The sequence below is a fragment of the Leuresthes tenuis genome, unplaced genomic scaffold (assembly GCF_036924035.1).
Source record: "Leuresthes tenuis unplaced genomic scaffold, fLeuTen1.0.hap1 SCAF_1, whole genome shotgun sequence".
NCBI lineage: Eukaryota > Metazoa > Chordata > Actinopteri > Atheriniformes > Atherinopsidae > Leuresthes > Leuresthes tenuis.
In genome coordinates, this window is record NW_027325355.1 from 21,375,585 (window position 1) to 21,401,443 (window position 25,859).

Below are 25,859 nucleotides of genomic sequence, written 5' to 3' on the forward strand. Positions count from 1 at the left end.
CGCATTGTCAAATGTGTCGGTCCCCTGCGGTCTGGTACCACCATCCCTACTAACACCAAGCCAAGATTAATCCAGACCAAGATGGAGCCAGCCCAGTTATCCTAAATCAGTATTTTATGGTCTCTACATTATTTATGGCAAGAGCGAAGGTCATAGTGAGCAGTGGGAAGACTGGGGCTCCTACCTGTGGCGCCTGCTCATAACTCAACTGTCAACTCTACTACCAAGCCTGGGATGATTAAGTACTCTGGCTCTCCAAATCCAACTGCAAGCCAACTTCCTCCTACTTAGCTCCTGTCTAAGAGTGTGGCACTTGTCTGCCATGTTGGAACAACAGAGTCTGTTCTGAATTAAATACAATCCACCTTTTCTTACTCACTCTTTCTCTATGGTTTGTCCCCACGCCCCTGCCTCCACCAGCTTAACAGGCCTTTTATTTACCTGTCCTGTTGTACACACTTTAACAGGGAGCAGCACATACCTGAGTGGATAGTTTAGCTTTGTTGCTGTGTGAGAAACCCATGCCAGCACCTGTCTGCCTACGTGTATCCACACATAGAAGCATAAAAAGACAGGATAAAGACAGATAAGCCGTACCTTTACATAATGCGATATTTGACCATTAAAGAGCAAAGAAATAACAGCCTCAAATGAATCCAAGAAATCAGTATCTTCAATTTTAACACCTGTGTGACTGCTTAGTGAATTCAGTTAATGGATAAAGGCAATATAGTTATTTGTTGCTGATTTGTGGTGCAAATAGTATTGGTCAAGCAACAGAGTGAAACACTGAAAAGCTCAAGCTATCATACTTCACAATGGTGACACTCAGCTCTTCCATTTTGAGCACAGTTTCAAATGTAGTTTATCAATCAGAGGATTTATCATGAGTAGCTTTTCTTCACAGAGACGTCACTAACCTGTTGCACACTGGGCTCTAATGTGGACTTTCTGGGCCTACAGAGACTCTTAAGCCAGCGGAAAAAGCAAAGATGGGGGATTTATATCAACCATCAATAATGTAACCAAAGACGTGTCGGTTAAGTGGATCTTATGGTGCTGGGATATAGAGCCACTGGTTGTTAGCCATACTAACCATACTAGCCATACTATGGTTGTTAGCCATACTAACAACCATACTATTGTTAGTATAGTATCCGACCATACTATTTACAGAGCAAGTACAGTCACGTGATCACCATCTTCGTGTACATCCCTCTGTAAGCCACTGCCTGTGAGAAAATGCATTCATTCACGGCAAGGCTGCAGAAAAGGAGGCATTTATCGCTATTTTAAACATGTCACCCTGGACTCTACTCTGGCTGCATTCCACCAGTTTGTGGATGATCCAACAACATACAACGGGACAACAGACTTACTGTATGATGGACACATACAGGGTCACGCCCCTCCCCACAAGGGAAGTCTGACCATATTCAAGTTTACCTGCAGCCACAATACATCCCTCTGGTACAAAGACAGCCTGTCACAAAATGCTCTTTTAGGAGTTGGTCTCCTCAAGTGGAGGATGCCCTAAGAGACTGTTTTGAAACCATAGACTGGAATGTACTGCATAGTACACATGGAGAGGACAGAGGTGTACTGACGCACTGCCTGATGGATTACTGAACTTTCTGAATGGATGTGATCACCCCAACTAAAACTGCACGTTGTTTCTCCAATAATAAACCATGGGTAACACGCAGAGTGAAAGCAGTACTAAACAAGAAAAAGGCAGTCTTCAAAAACAGGGACAAGGAGGCAATAAAGTTAGCATAGCGTGAACTGAAGCTGTGCCCGAGGCAGGCAAAGGATAATTACAGGAGAAAATTGGAGCAGAAACTGCTAGAGAAGAACATGAGGGAGGTCTGAGACAATGTGGAAACCATCATAGGACACAAAGTAAAGAGCAGCAGCATGGAAGGGAGGGCAGTGGAGAGTGCAAATGAGCGCAACACCTTCTCCAACTCGTTTGACTAGTCCCCAATCGTCTCCCCCCTCCATCCTCTCAAATAACTCCCTCTATTCCTCCACCTGACACCAGAGCTGACTCAGGTGCAGCATGATCTAGACCAGGGATGTCCAAAGTCGGATCTCGAGGGCCACTGTCCTGCAGGTTTTAGATGTTTCCCTGCTTCAACACACCTGATTCAGATTAAATGGATCTCTTCTTAAGATTGTTAAGTTCTTCACAAGCCTGCTACGGATGCATTGATCTGAATCAGGTGTGCTGAAGCAGGGAAACATCTAAAACCTGCAGGACAGCGGCCCTCGAGGACCGGATGTGGACATCCCTGGTCTAGATCATTGCAGTTCGTGGACAGAGGTTGGTGTAGAGAATGCTGTCCTCCACCTCCTGAATTGGCCCACTCGCACCTTCATAAGGGAAGTGGCACAGTCAAGATTCCATTTCTGGAAGTGCCTTCAATACCATCCAGCCCTTCTTCTTTCAGGACAAACTGGCTAGGATGCAAGTGGACCCATGCCCAGGGTCTTGGATTTCCAGCTAACCTCACAGACAGGCCACAGTATGTCAGGCTGAAGGACATCACATCTGATACTATCAGCAATACAGGATCAGCAGTACAGTCGCACCTTAGGAAACCGTGCTGGTCTCTTCTCTTCACCCTATACACGTCGGACTTTACCTACAACTCTGAGTCGTGTCACATTCAGAAGGCTGCTGATATGCCACTGTGGGGCATATCAGGGATGACCAGAAGGGGGCGTAACAGAGTCTGGTGAGTGACTTTGCCATCTGTTCAGATTGAGGGGTGGAAGTTGAGACTGTTGGTAATTACAAGCACCTCGGGCTGGTGCTGGATTACAAGTTGGACTAGAACAGCAACACTGACCACCTATACAGGAAAGATCAAAGCAGACTGTATTTTCTTAGGAGGCTGCAATAATTTTACATCTGCAAGAAACTCCTGGGGATGTTCTATCAGTCAGTGATTGCCAGAGTCCTGTTCTATGCTGTGGTGAGCTGGGGGAGCAGCACATCTCATTCTTCCAGACTGGAGATGCTGGTGAGGTGAGTCGGCTCTCTGGTCAGCATGAAGCTGGACTCTGGTGACAAAGAGGATGGTGAATAAACTGCTGGCAAATCTGGATAATGCCAGCCATCTTCAGCGCACCATAATCAGCAACCAGCAAAGCTTATTCAGTGGCAGGCTGCTGCTCCTGAACAGCACAAGGAACAGATTTAAAAGATTCCTTTGTTTCCCAAGCCATCAAACTGTACAACTTCACACGGAGGGAGGTGGGGAGGACCAAACAACCGAGGAAGTGGAGTAAGGCCATGCCGTACCTTCACTATTCAAACAGTGTCTGTTCTGAACAATATCTATGACTAAGTTTAAAATAATTCATCCAAGGGACTCTAAACATAATGACAGCTACTTATTAAAACTGCTAACAGACACCATCATCTATTTAAAATTCATTCATTCATGGACACCAACTATATGTTGGTGTCCATGAATACTACTTTTACATTCTTTATGCAAAGTTAATTTAAAAACAACATAACTGTACAGTCTCATTATTTATTACCCATTCATAAAAACTCACCTAAGGACTCCAATACAACCTTTGCCACTTTTTAGAACTGCTGCTACTTTGTGTATATTGTACATATTTCAGTTAACTCTTGAACTATTAGTTTTTATTACCTTTTAATAGGAACTACTGTATGATGTGTCAGATTTCATACTTTTACTGGAACTACTACTGGAACTTAAATTTCCCAGAAGGAACCTCTTGAAGGGATCAATGAAGTCTATGTATTTATGTAGAACTCCATGACTGACCACAGTACACCTACAAAACTCCTCCTCTAACTATGTGCAATGCAGAGAATATCAAGTGTAAATGGAATCATCTCATCCCAAAACCAACTATCACCACAGCACTTATTACCCAACATGCCTGATAAGTCCTCCAAGCTATCCCTTAAGCTATAGGGTTCAAACTGATGATAGTACTTCTTTTGTGTACATGCATTACACTTCCTGGTCGATGCCTTCAGGGAGCTAATTTTCCATTCCAAGACCCTCACAGCTCATCCTAATTCTCGCATCCTGATTTCATAACAAGCATAAACAATTAGTCTCTATTGTACTATTTCCTATCTCCGTTATGACCTTATTCATTGGTCCTCGGGCCCTCTGGGTGTACAGTAACGCATGAGCAGCATATCAAACAAGCTAACCATTTCATACAAGTAATGCTGGGCTCTTACATAGAGAATCTGGGATGTATTGGTGAAAGAAAATGTAAATAAGTCTGTCAGGGTGAGGGGTCTGTGGTGTTTTGCTTCTGAATGCCATTAAAGATTTGGGCAAACTAAGCAGTTTTGTTTGGGCGACGTAAGCAAGAAATATTCCCTGAAACTGAGGAAATAAAAAAAAGGATTTGATGGCTTTCCAAAGCTTGTGTATCACAAATGTAACAAGAACTACTCATCAGCTAAAACAAGTCATAACATTGTTCCTTGTTAAACAGTTGTTGCAGTTACACATGTCAGTCACTTATAATACTGAGCTCAGCTCTTTTAAAGGTCACCCCCCCCAAAAAACTCTGACACCTACATTCATACACATCACACATGTCACATATAAATGAATATATAGATAATGAAGGACTTTTTGGTTTCACAAAAGATAATCTATCAACTCGCCATCAACAACTAGATTAACTTAACCTCACTGCACACAGTTCCAGCCCTTTGAGCTCACAACTCCTCTCAAAATAGCTGATTCCTCAATATAGGTGTACCAGCAACAAGCTATAATAGCCACAAGACCTTCTAAGATAACTGATGCTATTGGTGGAGTATTTCTCCACACAGAAAAGAAAAAGAAAGATGCAAGAGACAGGATACAAAGATTAACCTAGAAATTATAAATGTGGAAATATAAGAACTGACAAAACAGAAGAGAACAATTTAATGTATATTCATTGTTTCATATTTGTTCATATATTTCTGTATCTATTTTAAATAAATGCATAAAAAACTTTTATAATCATATATTGTGTTATTCATTTATTCATCCTTTAATTTGTTCTAATTCCCTTTATGTTGTCTTTGCTTCTCTGTACAATTTGCTCTCAACTAATCTGGTTTAAATAGGATTTATTTGCTCCCTTTTTATTAACTACACTAGCTGTAAAAAAGGACGCTACATGATCTATTAATTACTTTATTATAATCATGTAGTCACATAGAGGAATGTTGTTGCCAAATCTTGACTCACATCTGCAATATTTCATCTAAAAAGTTTTGTGCTGACTCTACAAAGCTGATATCCCTATTTGTGCAACACAATAAGCTTTTATGATTATTTTACCAATTCCGTCTTTTTTTGTACGACACCCAATATTCCATACATTCCAGGTCAATACATCTGACTAATTGTAAGTGAGCCAAAAAGTCAGAATGTCTTAAAGGCGACACCAGTGGGATAAGTTAGTGAAACATTTCCAACTGCGAGAGCAGGCTCTTTTTTTTTTAACTGAGCTATGTCTCACTATGCTAAAATAGGTGGTAATATGCTCCCTTTCACGCTTGTTAGTACTTAACTTTTTGAAGTTGATCTATTAAGACTGTTGAGCTGCTAGCAAATAGGTACAATGCCTACCCGTCGGGCTAATATGTTTAGAGGTATTTTAAAAGTCTGGTTAGTTAGATGAAGAACAACATAAATATGCCAGTTGGTATGCATCTCACACAGCACTTTGGCAAAGCAGTTTCCACATCTTTTAAAGGATGAATCTTTCTGCACCAACAATACGCGCTTACACATATGCCATGACTACAACACACACACAACCGATATAAATCCACCTTATACTACAAGGTAAGAAGCATGCAGGTATTTCTTTCTTCTTCTTATCGGTCCTTTCATTGATAATGAATTACAGATTTACCAAATAATTCCTGATACCAAAATATAAGTGTAGCACATCTAGTAACATGTCAGGTAATAAAAGACTAAGAAGAAGATATTTGAGCCCTTTTTTCACTGAATGCGGTCCAAACAAATGAACACGTGCTTTTAGTAAATCAAGAGCTGGTTCCATAGTGATAACATTGTTAAATGTTTCACACCATGTGGAACAGGCAACATTTCAAGAGGTTCTTTCATTTTATGAAATGCTAATAAAATTTCCTGTCCCACGCCAGCGCTACCTCCCTATCATTCTTACGCCTTTAGGATTCAGTCGAGCTATATGGGTTCTCTACACCACGGTTTGACTGACAGCTGTGGTATTGCAGACGTCTCGCTTGGAGCTCCGCTGTTCACAATTCAGTTGGGAGGGAGGGGAGAAGGGACAGTGACAGTTGTGCCAAAGTGATTGTGCTTGGGGAATGGTATTTCTGACATTTGTCTGGAAGATAAAAACCACCATCAGATATGAGCAAGAGAAGGTCAGTGTCCCCGCTATCAGACAGCAACGGTTTGGCATCTTGTTTGACGACATCCTCTGCTCAGCGTGGAGCAAGAAAACCAGGAGGCCGAACATATCAGAAGGCAATGCTGAGGATTTGAGTAACTAAATACTTTACCATGGAATGGAAACATTTCAAACCTTTGCATTGCTCGGATGCAAACCCCCCGACTGTTTTACTGCACGTGAATTTAGAGTTAAAGATTGATCCTAAGAGTAAAAATCTCTTTTTGCTGGATTCTCCTCAGATCTGATGCAGATGTAACAAATTATTTGAGTCATCAGGTCACCCACAACAAAGTCTTCATTCAACCTTTTTACCTTTTTCTCCATGGAGCCATTTTGACCTCAGCTTAATCGAATGATATTGAGTATGGGACAAATGTCCAACCAGAAGCAGCATCCAGGGAATGGAATAAAACTGGCTGAGACTATAAAGCACGCACACAGCAGATCAAACCTATATATCAATTTTGACATAGAGAACCCAGCATAAATTAAATGAATACAGATGATGGTGGTTAGCTGAAATTTTGCCAACTGAATAGAATGAACACCTGTGACTTATTACTCTTTTCTTTTTGAGTGTCTGAAAAACTGCATGATACATCATATCTGACCAGGACAGTAATTGCTTACCTTGTACTGGTATTGTAATAATTTTTCAACAACATCTGAACTATTCAAATGAACTTTATGCATACGGCACTTTTCAAGCAAAAGGCCAGCACAAAAATCTTAACAGAGCAAAGCAAAATAGAGCAAAATGACAACAATTCAAACAACTACAGGCATTTAAACACAATAAGTAATGTAGTTAATAGAAGAAAAAAAGAAGGAAAGAAACTAAATTTGTGCCGACAGCGCCTCCTTGTTTGAAACTGAATTGAACCGTGAATACTGGTTAAACATGTTCAGAAGTAGTAAAATCCATCCAGTCTTTTACTTGATTTTCCTTAGACTGACAGTTCCAGTCAGTAAGTGACATTCTTGTTTGTAACTGTGTTAAATGCCGTTAAGTGTTGAGGGTTTGCTTTGTGTCTCCTAAACATGTCAACTATCTGCAGACGTGGGTAAACTGAAATGCCAAAGTTTAGCTCTGCATGAATGCAAAGAGCCTGCAACTTGTATTATGAAGTAATGAACCTCTTTTCAGCAAATCAAAGGAAAAACTACAAATATTTACTTTATTAATTTTAAGAGCTTAGTGGTTAAGCTGGTTAAGTGGTTATAACTTTGGTTATATACTCAATACCAGTTCAAAGATAAACTAAGATACTTCCTATACATGATCAATGAATAGGGGAAATTATTAAAGCTTATTCAAATATATACAGTATGACTGAGCAAGTATTAAACGTTCAACTCTAATGATACTGAATTATTTAAAAGCAGGGCATTTACAAACTGTATGGTAAAATATCACTGTTAACATAGCAGCTTATTGGTTGATGAAACTAAATGAAAAACTTTAACACCATATATTTGCTCAAATGGAAGTGTTTCTATAGAAAAACATTTAAAAGCTGCAGACAAATTGATAAGATTTTGGAAAACATTTCCTTCACAAATGAAAGTCCATTACTATCCAGTGCCTGGCCCTAGAGTGGTTTCAAGTACACATTCTTCTTTGACAGTGCCATTGTAGTGTCAGACATCCACTGTGAATACCTGGCAAAGTTCACACAGCCACATCACAAGGCTGAATAAAGCACAGTGTGAAAGGTGGCCTATGCCCAAACAGCAGCCCATACATCATCAGACAAAGGCTGTTGGAAAACAGCCTCAACTAAAGCAGATGGAGCCAACTAGCAGGCCGTCCAAACAGGGTTGACAGAGCACTCTCTATATACAGGTGTAAAGAATACTGAATACAGGGGAGCATCATCAATAACCCCTGACTGTTGAATGAAGCTGCTTGGCAAATTCATGTCACATAGTTAACTAAAAAGAAAAAAAATCCACATGAGCACCAAAAATAACTAATGCCTGTGTTCTGGCACCATCTTTCTCATAACCTCTTAAAGTAGTGATGTAGAGGGTGCTCATTTCTTCCATCACAGCACATGATGACTGCACATTTCTCAACCAAACAAATGGTGGATGGTTCTGCCAGATACATAACACTACTACAGAACCCTCTGCTGTTTCAACCATGCCAGCAGCTTGCCACAACAGCTCAGGCCGAATATCTCAGCAAGTACTGGTTGGATTGCAACAGAATTTGAAACAAACACACACAGGTCAAAAGGACACAGGTCAAGAAAGAGGATAAAACTTTGTCAGTACTAGACTTATTTCATGTAGCAGTAAACCTCCCAAATTGTCACAATCATAACGTTGCCATGTTGTTATTCTGACATTTTCCACACTGCAAATGTCCTTTCGCATTAATACAGCCTCACAAAGCCTGGCTTTCCATTAGTTCTCATATGCTTTGAAAATCTAAGCTTTTATGAACAGCAAGTGTTTGCTTTAACTGATGAGCTATCACAGGATCATCATAAAAAGAAACACTCCTAAAATAAAGTTGAAAAAAATGAAAAAGTACTTTTATCATTGCATGGACACGTGAAAACCTCATCCACATGCACAATGGGGTAACAACTCCTGAAAATAAACTCAGTCAACAAACATTGGTTTGTCACTGTAAAAGATCTTCTCAGCAACGGCCACAGCTAACTGAAACTTTTCCCTCCAGGTATCTTATCACACAAACACATAGTATACATCATCCATAACCCATGAAAGCACAAACCATCCCTGCTGCTCCTTAGTCTAACGTCTCTCATTGGCTTTGACAGCTGGGCTGGATCAATTGGACAGGCCCTGACTGGAGCTGAATGACAGAGTGTTCCAGACAGCCCATTCTGACTGTCACTTCCCTGAGAGATCACCAGCCACTCCTGCCCACGAATACTAATACAATCAACATGGCTTTGGCCTGGGACAGGTGGGAAGTGCTTTTTTTTAATGTGTATGTTCTCTAAAGATGTTGTTGTTATGTGGTGGTACAAAAGTGTCAGATGAATTCCATTCAGAACAGAGATATGTGAACACAGGAATACACACATATAGACACACACCTACTCTTTCAAAATTTTCCCTTCCCAATGCCCTTTACTGGTGACAGCCAGATATTGCAGGGCATGCAGGAAATCCATTAATAAGCCTGAGAAAGTGGCAGCATGCCAGTGCCTGTGACCCAGTGCCTGGGTCAAAGGTGAGAGGTCAGTAACCTGCCAAGAAGTGGTATCCTGCCTGATCTGCTACATCTGTCCTTAATTTGGCACTGTAGTCTCCACACTTTTATGGTTATCGATTTGCTGTAGGTGTGTGGCTATTTTGGAATTTCTTTGTTCGTGACGACTGACAGTGTGTGGTGAAATGTTCTGCCTGTACTTTTCTCTGGAAGACTTTGTGGAAGAAAAGTCAGGTCTCTCTAAGCGTCCACCAAAAGCATCTTAACAAGACCAGTTCATTATTTTTAATGAAAATTACTTTGTCTGACCTGCAACTGACATCAAAGATAACACTTTTGATTAAAATGGAAGAGGACAGAAATATTACCAGAAATGAACACGTGCCTTCTGGCATATAAAACCATGTTGACTGCAGTAATATTTTGGGGTGGAGTGGCTGGTGATCTTAGGGAAGTGACAAAAAAAGACTTAAAAAAAGAATGAATATGAATAAAAAAATTAATAAAACTTCCTTCCAGTCAAATTCATCTCACTGCCCATATGATATCTCATAACCCATTACTGCAGTTAACCCCCTTCTGAAAGCCCAGTCTGTATTGTACTGATTGCATCGGTCTGTTGATTTTTTGAAGTTTGCCAAACTAGCCAAAAAGAAGGCATTATGCAAATAGCTAATATACACGTTCATACAGACAAATTACAGATGAAAGAGATGGACAACAAATAACGCATTTCAAGCTGTTGAGGAGCAGAGCCTTCTGTGGTAAGAATAACTTGATTTGGTGTGCATATGTTAAATGCACAAAAGATTTTTAGGCTCTTTAAGTAACACTGCTTCTGCAGCAATTCCACAGCATTAGCTCTATACAAGGCACATAACCCGAGAAGAGTTACAGATTTTTTGTGTCTGGAAAGTGTTCCATACAGAGGTCAATATTAAGCAAACGGGCACCAAGTGAGCAATGAGAGTTCCATATGTCTGGTAGATCAATAACTAGCCAAGACATTTATTATTTAAACCTTTAAGGGCTACAAACTCTAAAGATAACTTTCAGAAACATGCATATTCCCTCAGTAGAGACAGATCTTAGAGAGATGTTTCTAGACAATCCAAAGAGAGCATGAAATTCTTCATGTGAAACAAACAGAAATCCATCAGAATCAGTCGGTCGTCTTTTTCATTCATTCTGTCATATGTGCATAAAAAGTAGAGCAAAAAGAAAAAGAAAATTCCACACTCTGACAGGAGGCTGGATGGAGAGATAAGCGGGCATGAACTCTGCAGGGAAATGGCAGCATATGAGCTCCACACTGGTGAGGCAAACGCCAGGTGAGCTGTGGATGTGCACTGAAACAGATTCCTTCTCATTCCTTCTCATCATTCATGATTCTGTGAGTTATAAGTGACAGAAATTGTCCTGATTTGAGTCGTAGATTGACATTTAAGAGGAAAATAAGCAGCAAATAAACCATCAGAATACTCCAGTACAGGAAAGTATGACCTCACCTTCCCACCTTTAAGAAAAATGGGCCCTGCCCATGACAGACCTGGTCCAAATTACCTGAAAATTGTTATATTTGGAATCATTTCTTTGCTCACACCCTATTCTGAGGCCAAAACTTGTTCTTCGTGATGACCACTGAGTCAGTGCCAAACATGTTTTTCTTCCTTTTACTGTCATATTAGCCACACTGGCACTTACTGGACTGTCTGGGCTGTCAGCAAAGCACAGAATAGCAGGAATTAGAAACTCTGTAAAGCTAATAAGCTTACAGAGGCACTTGCAGTAAAGCTGTAGAGTAGGTGGTATCCTCAAAGCACCCGGATGGCTTTTGCATGTGTATGTGTGCAAGTTTTATGTCATTATACAGTAAGTGACATACACTGCAGATGTTTTTGGTCTGCATACGACAGAGTTCCTCAGGGTATTACATCTGAAACAGCTGAGTGCTGACCTCAATTTGACGCATGGCGCAGCTCATCTGCTCCTCTCCACTCCTGTACTGTGTGTGGCTTCAGTGCTCCCTCTATTCATATGTCTGTAATGCATCTACATCTGTGTGTGTACGTGTGTGTGTGTGTGCATGAACAGTAATCCAAGAGTAAAAGAGAAGCATGCATAACTCAGAATAATGTGTGTGTGTGATGGTGTTGGCCTGCTTCCACATAGAGATTGGAAGCACATTAAGTTTCTGTCAGCGGTAGATAGTCACAAGGGAGCAGAAAACTGACAAGTCATGTTTGTGTGTGTGTTTGTGTACGTACATGGGTTAGTGCCCTCTGACACCCTTAAGTGCAGCTGAGCAGATACACAAAGATGAGATGAGCACATGCGATAATATGAGCACATTGTTATGTGTGTGTGTGTACATAAGTCAGGGGGAAATACAGTAAGAGAAGCATGACATGGGGAATAATGTAACGTATGAAACGGGGCAAAAAGAGCATATTTGTGTGTCGTTTGGAAAATGGCATCAGAGAGAATGAAAAAAAAATTATTAAGGAGCTGAACACGCTCTACAAATATTCTCAACAGTCTCAATACGGTCAAATTTACCCCAGTTATCTACAGGATAAACTGCAGCACTTTGCAAAATTCACAAAAAATTCTCAACAATCTGCTTCTAGATTTATCTAGAACCAGCTCATTCAAATTGGAAGCAAACTATATTTATTTGCACCCTCAAAGCACACTTCCCTGGTCTGCTTTTCAGACTGAAAACTCTGCTAACTGGAAAGCACATTAAGACGTTTGCGTTTAATCTCAGTACAGATGTGCTTCTGTCATCATCTCTATCATGTCACATGGTGTCCAAACTGCTACCAGAGAATATTCCTTGTATTCTTGGGCTCTTCTGACAGTAAAAATGCACTTTGAATTAATCATAAATGGTATTTAAGCATTAAAATGATCTCAGTATGAATATTTTATATATATTTATATAAATATATATAAGTAAGTAAACCCATAAAAAGATAATTTCTAAGGTTGTCTAAAGAGAAAATAGTCTCCATTATGTACGTTTAACATGGGCATGCAACACTCCACCTTTACTTTCTTTGACACAATGACATCACATAGTAACTGGGACTGAACTGTTGCAGCGTGCTCAAGTATGAAATGTATCCAATGAGAGATGATTTTTTTGTTATGCTGCGATTCATTTGTTCCACCACAGAGCGCTGTAATTCCACAGAACCCTTCATGTTTCAAATGTTGTGGATCTAAAAACACTGCCAAGTGTCTCATCTAAACGTAATGTGTTAACATATGAAAGTGCTGATCGTCCATAGGACCCATACTCCAGAGACAAAAGAGAAGAGCAATCCTCTGACTTGGCTGTGGTGACTGGGAATTGAAATGAGTCACACTGACATAACAGCTCGACATACTGCAACGGGTTTGTAAAACTGGATTAATCCATTTATTGAGATTTCTAACACGTTGTCAGCCTTCAAGCAAATACGGAAATTTGACGTAAGTAAGGGCGCTTGCAAGAGTCGGGCTGCAGCCATTTTCAGCTTCTTAGCTTATCTTTTAGAATCACCACCTTGAGAGTTATCACTTCAGAAGTACTTCAGAATGTCTCCGTCTGATCTCTGACAGAATAACATCAAGGCAGCACATTATGTGATATAAACGCTGATGAGCAGAAATGTGACGACCACTACTGTGGTTTCTTAGCTTCACGCCAAACACATCCTACTCGTTGAGGCATGAACTCTGCCAGACCTCTAAAGTTGCCCTTTAGTATCTATCAATAAAGAATTTGCTACAGATCCTTTAAGTCCTACAGGTGGGAAGCCAAAATGATGTCAAAGGGGCTTTCAAACTGTCCATTTCTGACATCCAACACATTGAGAATAAGTGTTCACTTACACTTATGTCCAGTATATTGCACATATAACACTTGATCTGTGCTTTTGGTCATTAAGGTACACAAACATTTCCAGACATTTTCTACAACATATCTACATCATGTTTTCAGTTTGTATCCATTTCCCAGAATCCTCACTCCACTATCAGTCATCTAGATGGAGCCTTGGACTTCTTATTGTGAATCCACTCACTGTATATGCTAATACTTGGTAAATAGCGCTTTTCTAGTCCTCCTGAGCTACAGCCGCCCGATATATTAGATTGATATATATTCAATACTTGAATATTAATCAATCAAAGTAATCTTTTTCCAATATGTTTGGTTTTGATTCATTGCCATGCACTTCAGAAAAGTGCATTAAATGTACAATGCACTCACACACCAAAAAGAGCACCAATAACCTAGTCCTCCCAACCCTTTTGAGCAGGCCCCTCCCCAGCTGAAAAGCACCGTATGTTGCTGTATAGGGCTGACTAATGAGCCAGTCAAGAGAAAACGCCCTTTACCTACAAGGTTAATAAGTTATTATGATATAATCAAGCATGTGCAACACCGCACACTATTCAGTCCATTTCATCAACTCAAGTGTTGCAAAATTGACAGTAAACACCCTGTGACAAATGAGGGCGTTTCCCTTGACTTTTTTTGTAGATTGGTGTGTTTAATTAATATAGCTAGTGGCTGTAAGGTAATCAAAATTCTAGATAAAATGCTCACTTTTTTTTTTAATATCTCCCCAGAGCAGACCTGCAAACCTGGAAAGTGTAAATTCATATTTCTACATTAACAAATGATCCACCAGTGGCAGGTGGGATGGGTTCCACTCAGCACAAAGCAATGTTAAAGCCAGATGGATGAATGAACAAATGGTGAAAAACCAGTTTGTAAGGCATCGCCTCCTGTAAATGGTCTTGGTCTTGCAGTGCAATTTACCATTCCATTCAGTAAGGCAGAGAATATACTTGGTTAATGACCTTTTGCTCATATTGGCAGCTGTGTTAATTGTCGGCGCAACTGTTCACAAACATGCCGTGTATTATGCCTATAAAAGAAGGACTCCACAGGGATATGTCAGGGACAATCTCAGACTGCACATAACTTCCGGATTTGCAGGATGTAAACAAGGACCTTTGAGACACTGAAGGAGGTTGCTATTTTTCTGAAGACATTCCACCAAGAGGAACTTAGCAACTGGTTAGCGAGCTGGTAGCTAGCATAACAGCCACATTTTTTTTTACTGTTGGTGTTGCTGCCATCTGATTGCTGGTGAACAAAGAAGAGCCAAGGAGGAGAGAGGGTGATGTGGGTTGCTGCCTCATGTAATAGGCACAGAACAAGATAAAGCTTAAGCAAACTTGCACATGTGCCACAGCTGAAGTACTTTATCTATTCCTAAATAAATCTCAATGTTGCAGTAACATTGTTTTATTTATCATCTCAAGCGGCCATTGTGTGGTTACTGCTGCTGACAGCAATGACCTCCTGTACAGTCTTGTTGCGAAGGAGCAGAACAAACCTCCAACAGTTGTTTCAACACTATGTGATGTAGTAGATACATAAACATACAAACTAGATGCATCTTTTTACACTGATGTATCTGGTCTTCTGATTTAAAAATTACTTGCTTAATACTTAACCAATTTTTAGTAAATTCTGTAAGTTATGAAAACAAAAAAATTATAGTAATTACTAATTTTGATTAAACTCCAAGTCTTTTAGGTAGGCTTAGATCTTTTAACAATATTTGTTTGGTATTTTAGTATCTGTGAGGTCTTCCAAATATATAGGATTGTGCACAGTCTGGAGATACATACAATAAGCCCTCTTATGATGGCTGGACAAACATGGTCACAAAAATAGTTTAACGTGAAATATTCAATTTTCATCTGAGGAATTTTTGACATTATCAAGGTCATATTTTGGCCCAGAGGTCGTTAGAAACAGCATTTTGTAGCTCATGCAAACTTTTGCTTTTTTTCCAGTGCAACATATTTGTAACTCGAGTATCTTGAACAGGTTTGGAGCTCTGTGTGCTTTTACATCCACAATTAATTACAAATGAGTTATTACATTTGATTAATTGAATCATTCGTCTACATACAATCACATCATGGGCTTTTGGGAAGAATCACATCATGACTTTACAGTGCCAATACTAAGTAGCTGTGAACAGCCCCAGCTGCAACAAATCATTGAAGCTGATTGCAGCATCAAGCCTTGCATTGCAAATAAATGTCAGAGTTGTTGTGTTCCAGTTGACTGGCAATGATTAAATGTTTAAAGTGTAAAGCAGAAAGTGAACCAACTCGTGATTCCATTATGTAAAAAGTCAAGCTCTGTAGAGAGCAAATGTAGGCAACAAAAGTCTAAAGAAATGCCCACACAAGGAAATCCCTGGTGACAGAAAAGTGCTTGCGACTCTTATTTCTCTCCATGATGGGCAAATAAGTGTTGCTCCCTAATTTGGTTCTTAAATGTGGAGACTGGCGAAAAAGCAACTGTGCTCATCCAAATCAAATCTCAAGGCTCTACTTTCTGTGTGATTACACAATAACTCTGAGCTGAGTAATTGTCTACCTCTATAAGATACTGCCAACATGACTGAATAGAGAATTGTTGGACTGGTGCTGCCTGTTTCTATTCACGACGGCTGCCACAGTGAAGGGGAGAGTGCTAATGGTGTTGAATTTTAAGAGGCCAAACCCTCTTAGAATTGAGCTTGTGAAACACAGGGAAACCTGTGCTGAATGCTCCTGCTTATGAGTACATCTGTCCTTTTATCTTTTAAAACAGAACGTCCTTAACCATACGAATTTTTCAAATTAAAAAAATAGATTACCCTTCTATCCTTGAGGTAGATGTGTTTCAAAGTTTATCTGGTTCTGTTTAAAAAAATAAAACCGTTATGGGCTCCAAAGCGGTAGCTTTGCCTTTTCATTCCAAATGGCCCCTGCCCATCTTCATGTTAATGAAAATGTCTTGGAAGCCAGAAATTTTACTACATAATCTAACTCATAAATCAAACAATTGCCTACCTTCATCATTCGGCAAGTGGGAAAGGAAGATAGCACAAGCCCCTTACTTTTCTGTCTTTTATCTTAGCAGCTTTTCCCTGTCCTCAATCTTCCTGTGCTGAATTACGTTCATTCTCTTTTGTCTCACTACTTGCTCTGTCACGTTTTCAGAAAGGAGGACTCGTGAGGGCCAAAGAGATATAGATTCTCAATTGCACCAAATGGCTTACTGCCCCCAAGAGGGAAATGAAGAAATAATTTAACATATAAAGTCAAGAAAAGGGAACTTATAGTCATCGATGATGCTGTGTGGACCATCAACCACTTCTCTTCTCCAGAAATGAGGCTTCATTAGAGATCAACAGGGGAGAACTTTCATTCAGTCTTACTCGTATCCACAGAGATCCACACAATGCTATCTACACAATTTTACAGACATGCTGCTGGCAAAATTATCCCCCTAAATGGCTTAGGACTCTCACAAATGCTTTCTACATTTTTAGCAATGAAGAGAGGGGTGAACCACATGTCTCCAGGTAGTGCTGACTTTGAGAAAAAAAACACTTACCTCAAAACGCAGGAATAGTATCCCACATCGTCCAATTCTGCTGGTCGGAACCATATAGCGTCCTCCTCTTTGCTCATCCTTGTGCCATCAAAACTGATGGGTTCCTCAAAATCCCCATGCCCTGCACTTTTGTACCACATGAGGCTAAGTCCTGTGCTCTGCGCATGGGTGTAGTTGGCCCGGATATATCCATAGAATAAAGCACACTTAATCCGTACAGGTTCCCCCAGAAGCACTTTGTATTTCAGGTAGTCCACTGACCAATCTGTGCAACCTTCCACTGAAAAACAGAGAAGAAAAACAGATAATTGATCAGGGATGTTTAGGACTTATTTACATAATCAGCAAATACAGCAGAAGGGATTTGTACATTTGAAAAGGTTAGCAAGCAACCAGGAGGCAGCAGATCACAATCCGGTAGCAGCTTTTCTTCATGAAGCACTCATTCTCACAACTTCCCCTTTGTGGATAATGTTGCCATTGCTCCATACACACATTCAGAGAAATATGATGCATTTGTGCCTTATTCAATTGAAATCTAAACTCATAATGAGTAAATATCCTAATAATGTGCCCATTTACTAGCAAGGGTCTAATTTCCTCTTGAATGTGTAAAAAAGATGGAGAGGACACAACTGTCAGATACAATAATTTCTCCCTGCCTTAACCCACAGATTCGATCATTTACTTTTAATTTCTATGTAACCATGTCAAATAAAAACATTTTACCTTTAAGTTACTCTGTATAAATAACCATCAGTGTCCATTTCAAAAGCACTGATATAACTCAACAACATTTAACCTCTAATAAACTCTGCATGAAGTCTGCATTTATTCATCTTTCTGATGCCGTCACACTACATTTGAGATTTGAATGCTGGGGTATATATGGCTTCTCTAATATACACAACAAGCAGGAATCTTACTGTTAAGACATCTCATAGAGCCTTCAAACCATCAGTCGAGAACGTTACATATTAAATAAGGATTAAATAGGGACTGAATTTGTAATGCAGAACAGGGATAAGGATGGTTGGAAATCTCTAGTGATTTTAGGTGTATATGAGATTCATGAGAAACAAAAATTTAATCCTTGCTGAGCTCTCGCACGCCAGTGAAAAGTCCTGACTTGCTGATTGAGATTTCCACACGCAGTAGGTTTTCTAAGATGCTTGGCTGGTTAATAATGATGGGGTTCACCAAGATTTTAAAAAGTACTTTCAGGGGAGCTGTGGCCTGATCACACAGAGGCTTGCAAGCCTTTGGCTCAACTATGGGTTTCTGTCATCACAATGCTGGCTCACCTCTAACAGGGAAGCATCACCATAGTAACCCACACCGAGTAACCTTCTCTGGAGCAAGTTTGCTTCAGCAGATCAGATTTGATAGAATTGAGTGCAGTTTTAAAAAGGATTAAAACAGGGGCATACAGAACAGGTAGTGTAGGATTTACAGCAAAACCCCAGAAAGTCTAAATGTAGCTGAGAAAACCAACGACCAGATGGCAACTTTTATTTAATTTTCAGTTTGTTTATGTTTAACCAGTACAACAGATTAAAAACCTCTTCAGAAGTAGTGTCTAGAAATATACACACAGATATACACAAAATATTCATACATTTCATGAAGAATGCAGAACAGGAGCACTGAAATCGTAAATGTAATTGTCTCAGACACTGCAGGGTCTAAACGTGGTGAAACAATAACATGTAGAGCTATATGTGGCTGTCAACCTGCTGTTTAAAATTACTGCTTAGAATTGTTGAAGTATACATGTTGACAGATAAGAAGAGTGCAGATAAGCAAAGTAAGCAGTGTAAAAATATGCTCATGGACAAAGCCGAGCATCAAGTTTTAACATGCCGTGGTAGGGGAAGGTTTGAGGGTTTGTGATGAACCTCAATGTTCTGTGGTTGAACTTCAAGGCACATACATGATGATAATAATAATAATAATAATACATTTTATTTGCACAGCTCTTTTAAAGCTCTCAAAGACGCTTTACATTAAAAACCATAAAATGCAAGTTAAAAATAAAAAGAATACGGAGAATAAAGAAAAACAATGTACAGTGCAAGAATGTTTACAAATTTCGAAGAGGTGTAGGACATGGGATTGGAGATGGAGAAGGCAAACTAATGGTGTGAATGAAAACTCACCTTTTCTTTAATTGAAAAGGTGAGTTTTGAGCAGTTATTTTGAAGGTGAATGGATCTGGGCAGTGACGGATGTGTGTGGGGAGGGAATTCCAAAGAGAGGGGGCAGCTATGGAGAAAGCTCTGTCACCCCAGTTGCGGAGCTTGGTCCAGAGCGTGGGTGAGAGAAGGTTAGCATCAGAAGAATGGAGGTGTCGATAGGGAGTGTGGTGGTGAAGCATATCCGTGAGGTAAGAAGGGGCCTGGTTATGGAGGGTTTTGTGCGTGAGGAGGAGGAGCTTGAAGTTGATTCGGTGCTGGACAGGGAGCCAATGGAGTTTTTGGAGTACATCGACACAATCCAGCAGGAATACACAGTAAACTGGAAGCAACCAGTATTTTTTTCCTTTTAGCCTCAAAGGAAGCCAAGATTTTTCTTTAATGTTAACACATTCTTTACGTTGTCATTCTCAACATTTAACATCTCTTCACAGGTGAAAGTTTTATATCATTTCCACGAAAGAAAATTATATTTACAGAGGACTGAGACTGAGTTAAGACTGGAGATTCAATTATACCAACTCATCTATTTTCTGAGTATAGTCTTCATACAAGAACTTTCTGTTCAGAGAATATTCCTGCTTTAGATATTTATACAACACTGGATATTGTGCATCTAGGTCTTGCATATCTTATAAAGGAGATCAAAGCCAAGGAGTTTGCAGGTATTTTAGCAGTTTTTCTTCACACAAACCTTGATGAAAACTTTTCCTGCTCTGATAGGAGTCTTACTCTTACTCTTTTTTTTTTAAATCAAAAAATCAAGAGGGTCCATACTGTATCAAAAACAAGCTTTGTTCTTGCTCCACCCACCCCCCACCGCAATTCCCCCATCTCTTCCTGACACTAGCCCCCTCCCCCCCGATTCACCTCGCTGTCTCGCTCTTCCCTTAAAAACATCTGGCAAGCACAGCTGTGTCAGACTCAACAGGCTTCGATAACAGAGTTTCTATAAATATTTTATACACCAAAGAAGCAACTTACCCACCAATCAGTGGGGCGTGAGGAAATGGATAATGCTAAAAAAAAATGACAGTGGTGGATGCTTTAAGCACTGGAGAAAAAAATGGAAAAATAGAGAAAAACATTTCATGCAACCAAAGAAAAATGATAGGCTGTCATCACACATATTTCAACGGCAACTGCAGTGGATTTTAATAGAATTAACAGATTTTATTGTTATTGTATCAAAATCAAAGGGTCGAGTCTAGTATGAAAAAATGGGGTTTGACAACCTTATGTTTTATGACATCTACATCTATCCTTTCAGCGACAAGTTATAAATGATCTAATTGACAAATATTTTTCTTTTTCAAAATACGTCTCATGTACTGTTTACCTAAGCACAGAAAAACTATTTCCACAGAGATGTAAGGAACGAGAGGCTAAAAAAAGACCCAATTGGTCATTTTTGCTCTGGGCGCTTTCAGGGTTTAATCCGTTCGTGTTTGCATGATTTCTGTTAACATGCTAATTACGATTGAGTTCAGCAGTAGTTCACTTCAACTATGTTGTCTTGAGGTTGTTGAAATACGACAGGGGACAGGAAATTTGTTCAACAGATGAAAAGGGAGACAATTATAACACTAGAAGTATTTTGTCATAAAAATGTTTCTGAAATTGACATGCAGTGCACTTGCACTTGAAAGCTTGAGCACTATTCCCTTTAAATGTATTCAGTACACCATTTGCCTGTCATTTCACCTAAAATAGAATGCTAATGCAATGCTAAATTCACAGCATCCTCCTGACCTGACAGGGTCTTAAATAAGCAACATTTGAGTCGCAGTTTTCAGTTAATGCGACCTTGAACACAACATTCAGATGTGTTCATGACCGCCTGAACTTCATTCAGTTTTCCTCATTAAAAAATACTTTTTTAGGAGCAAGCTAACAATTCTACACTGAATAAGGGTATTTAGCTGGAAACAAAATTGAGCAGATCCAGTAAAAGACAGTGTGTGCTCTGTGAGCTGCCCAACAGCAAAATCCATTAACTGTGATTAAGTCCAACTGTTGCTATAGCAACAAAGGGTCTACCCTTGCTTATCAAGAACTTGCTAATTAGTTTGTGGATGATAATAACTTGAAGGCTGAAGGTAAGACAGCCACAGCCAAGATGGTTTCACATCTAATTGTGAGTCTTAATTGAGACTCTGAAGTGATCTACTCTCACAACTAATAAAAACAGGAGGAGAGCGTAAAAGGTCATACAGGCAGGATGTAGCTCAAATACAGAATTGGAAAAGCATGCATGAAGTAGCATATCATGTTTGATTAGTCTCTAAGGTTTACAGTACACACACGCAACACGTGTACTGCAAATACGAGGACCACAGTAACTCCAGCAGCTCTGATCTGGTAATTGATTCTCAAGTATTGAACAAACTAGAAATTGGACTTAATTATGGCACAAAGGGATACTCAGTTTGTTATTGCATCTCATTCTCTTCAGATAAATAAAATCTCCTCACCGCATCCCACTATTGTCAAAGCTAGTTGCCACTGGCATGACCAGATGACTGAGGCAATATTTATATTCATTCGTCAGGGTCTGCAAAATCAAGAAGGGATGTAGCCTAATCTTGTGAAGCTAAAATAAATAAAGACAAGGGTCGTTTGAATGATAAGTCAATCTTCAAAACCCAGATGGTTCGGTTCTCTCAACAAGACCAAAGTCATTTGCCTTTACTGCTGATGTGAGATGCATTATCACCGGAGTATGTTGTGTCTTAAATATCAGTAGTTAGCAAAACACATGACTGATGCAGACATCCCCACTCCCTCTCTCCAAAGGCAGACCCCGCTGAATAGCTTGGAATGGAAACACCTGGATAACTGTGAAAAGTGTCACTATTATAAATGGGAAAGAATGTGACATTCAGGTTAATATGTTGCCTGTTGGACTTCAGATAGCCACAAACAGTGGTCTTTGTGAGATTTTTTTTTTTGGGATGGTAAAGAATGTTCTTTGTGACAGTATTTGTTAGGGCAATTTGTTTTGGATAGTTGCAAGAATAAATATATTATTAACATTTCTGTCTGCTCTTATATTAGTAAGAGTATTAAAAAATACCCCTTTAAGGTGCATTAGAACACGTTAAATATGCTGTTTGTGATTAATCATGAGTTAACTATGGACCATCATGCAATTAAGTGATATTAAATATTCTAATTGATTGATGGCGCTATATTTAGTGTATTACTAAACTTTTTGATGTTGAGTAACACAGTCCGAATCAATCCAAAATTAAACGCAAGTATTTCACTTTCTCTACATTCTTGATTATTTGACCATGAACAAAAATATGAGCAATGTTTCTTTGCACTTCCAATTTGAACACGTTTTGACACACAGATCAGATAAATACATATAGGTTGCTAGTTAAGTTTAGACACAAAAATAGTGTAGATTAAGTGATTAAGTAATGGACAGAATAAACCAAATAAACTGATGATATGTCAAAGTAATACAAGTTAGGAAGTTATTCTAAATGAAAGAAAGTAGTCTTTGTTGCTTATTGTCAAAATGTTGCACTTCTTTCTATTGATGTGAAAAAATTAAGCTGCGATGGAAAATGTTGAACAGGTGAAGTATTACCTGGGATAACTGTGAGAAATCTGCAACTGCACCCACTAGCTGACTGTTAAATTGATCTTTGTGCCCCCTATTAGGATCTACCAGCCCAGATACAGAAGTGAAAGACAAATTTACTCAAAGGAACTGTCAATTTGGCTGCACAGACTGGACTGCAAGAAAATACACAGTAAACACAGTTTCACTGCCAAACATTGAAAAGCCAGGATTCGTCTTTGCTCATCCCATCAGCACAGCAAACACATTAAGTTCACACACAAAGTTCACAATTTTTTCTAACAGCTGAACATTTAGCCTCTTACAGAAGAAAAAATATTTCTCTTTGATTGGAATAAAAAATGTAAATAGCATTTAAAACAAATACTTGTTGTTATCCTGGTTGTACATAGAGTTAATGACATATCAAATCGTAAAAATATGTACACGATCAGATTTAGGGAATCATAAACTTGCATGCACACAATATATCAAGAGAGTTTTTGGACTGAATAATCAAATGAATTTACGTGCATATCAATGTGCATCTGAAAAAAAAAAGAACATATGGGATATAAAAGATAAATTGACTAATAACTACTGAAAACATACATAACTTGTAACACTGGGTCTGTCTGCTTAACAATGGTTGACAGCAACATAGAGCATTAAATTACAGCTTTGGGTTTTGAATACATCACAAATTTAACTGTGGAAAAAATACATTTTAATTAAACTCCTTAAAGAATGAACTCCAGCCCAACTGTTTCAAAGGCTTTGCTGTATTTATCTCTAATAACACCACAAGGAGCTTGCCAGCGCCAGTATGTGTTATCTTCTACCAATCCTGAAATTGCCCATTTCAGACTTTTGACAGAGGTTTATTGTTTCTCTCAGTGAGGTTTTGGATTCTGCGTAATCTGTTGGCAGGATACAAACATGGTACAAAGCCTAATTGAACTCGATTAACATTTCTCTGCTCAACAGATTTCCATTCGACTGCGTGGCAATTGGTGAGGGAACAGGCCAATCTGCTGAATGACAATAACAGCACCAGCAGCTCCTCAGTGACTCGGACCATCATCAGCTTCATTTGCAGTGGTATAAAACCCCTAAGCATGACCCGTAAATAAAAAAAGACAATTCTTCAGTCACTGCCTCAGTGTGTGTCTAAGGTCCCAACAATTGTGCTGGAAGGCTGAACAAAGGTAACCGATAACAGTCAGATGTTACATTTTGCCAAATGATCCCAGAACAAATGTTTGCAAAACGTTCTGTATGGAAATTCAGATTTAATAGAGCCCAGTCTCCGTCATATTGACTTGAGCTCTTCTGGTTTTATTCTTACTTAACCATGCGATTAAACAAAGACAGGGCCATTTGTCAAGGCTGCCTTGTTTTTAAGTTAGTCATATTAGTCTAATTTGTCTGAGTATAAAACTGAAGCCTCGTTTATAAAAAGGTTCTCCTCTTTCCTTTATGAAAATTGGCGACCACCCACATAAACTACAATTGGAAATACTCAAGATTGAAATGAAAACATGGAGTGTAGATCATATTAAATCAACCTTTCATTATAATATGTGCAGCTTTATATAAAGACTTCTTATTTCAGCAGCCAGTCTTCATTTCAAACTATGAGGCAGGGTATTTTAGGCCTGATTTAAAATGAAAATCTTATGTGGAAATGGCTGCTGAAAAGATGGAGCGCAGATGCGACCAAGATTCTAGTAAAGATGCATGAAAAAACAACTGTAATCTGGTTTAAAGGGCACCGTAATAAAGCTAAAGAAATGTTATGTCATCGTGTTCCTTCAACATTTTACTGTCACATGGGAAAGAGCATGGGCTCCTTCTGGAGAGGAGGTGATCAGCTCATAAATTGGGTTACAGGTCTGCTGAGGGGTAATCGTATGCAGATTGAGTCAGGTCACCAACAGAGACTCACTCAAAGTGTCTGGTCTCTCATAAGCATTCAACAAGACAGTTCACCAGTACTTTTCTCTATAAAAGCCCCGGTGTAATTCAATCAGAACTGCATGCATATATTAGGCCTAGGCTGATTAAATAAACACACAAGAGTCTGTGCTCACATCTCTACACACATGCAATCTATGAGGTGGCGCAACAGCAACCTTTACTTGCCCTCAAGAAGCAAAGCGTCTTAACTGGACAGGCTCCAGGATCCCTAAAGGAACTTATCAACTTCACAGACACTTTTGCCATAGGGAAGGAGGCTTGGGGGGGAAAGATGCCTTGAAATCTTGACCTGCCATTTTCCACCTTGTGAAAATGCTGTCGCAGCAGAGTGGGTCTCAATTAAGAGGAAAATAGCTCTGATGTGTGGGAAAGGTAACCTCTTGACCGCCAGCATGCAGGGGGAGATTACCTGCATGATTGAAGTACCTCCAGCAGGTTGAAAAAGAGAATGAGTCATCAGCCAATACAGCAATCAGCTTTGGCTGTCTGTGTGCAAGTGTATTTTCACACACACGCACTAGACAAATGCATGCACAAATACAAAGACACACACTGTAGGATGCCTAAAATGATAAGTAAGGCCCATGTGAGCAGCATATATGGAATAAAATCTCAAATTATAGGCAGGTAGTTAAAGGCTGTGTACTGCTACTGTGATGGCACTGCAACAATCAAGAGCTGCAAATGCTAAAACAACCCCAATTAAAGGCCATATGGTGAAAGGGGAGGATCTACAGCCACCTGGATGTGAACAGTGTCCAATAAATGAACAACAGTATAGGGGCAGGAGAAGCCTAAAAGAATAGTTTAACATTTTGAGAAATATATTCACTTTCTTTCCAGTACAAAAAAATAAAGCAAATTTGTGGGTTGTTATAAAAGTAGGTATGCTTGTTGAAATAGGACTATTGATGCCTTCCCCACAACCAGAAGCTACAGGGTTACTCTCCATAGGCTACCACCACATACTGAAAATATTATTTTCCAGAA

General features: G+C 39.4%; 1 protein-coding gene and 1 long non-coding RNA gene across 3 annotated transcripts in view; one reads left to right on the forward strand and one right to left on the reverse strand.

Annotated features, from left to right (window-relative positions):
• The window catches only part of LOC140272433 (interleukin-1 receptor accessory protein-like 1), a 237,750-nt gene that overhangs the window by 140,754 nt on the left and 71,137 nt on the right, over positions 1 to 25,859 (reverse strand). For both annotated transcript variants that reach the window (XM_072368001.1, XM_072367923.1), the window contains exon 3: positions 17,121 to 17,400. In XM_072368001.1, the coding sequence (XP_072224102.1) occupies positions 17,121 to 17,400 (280 nt within the window). The remainder of the gene's footprint in view (positions 1 to 17,120; positions 17,401 to 25,859) is intronic.
• Positions 1 to 25,859, forward strand: part of LOC140272883 (uncharacterized) — an 858,120-nt gene that overhangs the window by 26,410 nt on the left and 805,851 nt on the right. The gene's annotated exons all lie outside the window — the stretch shown is intronic.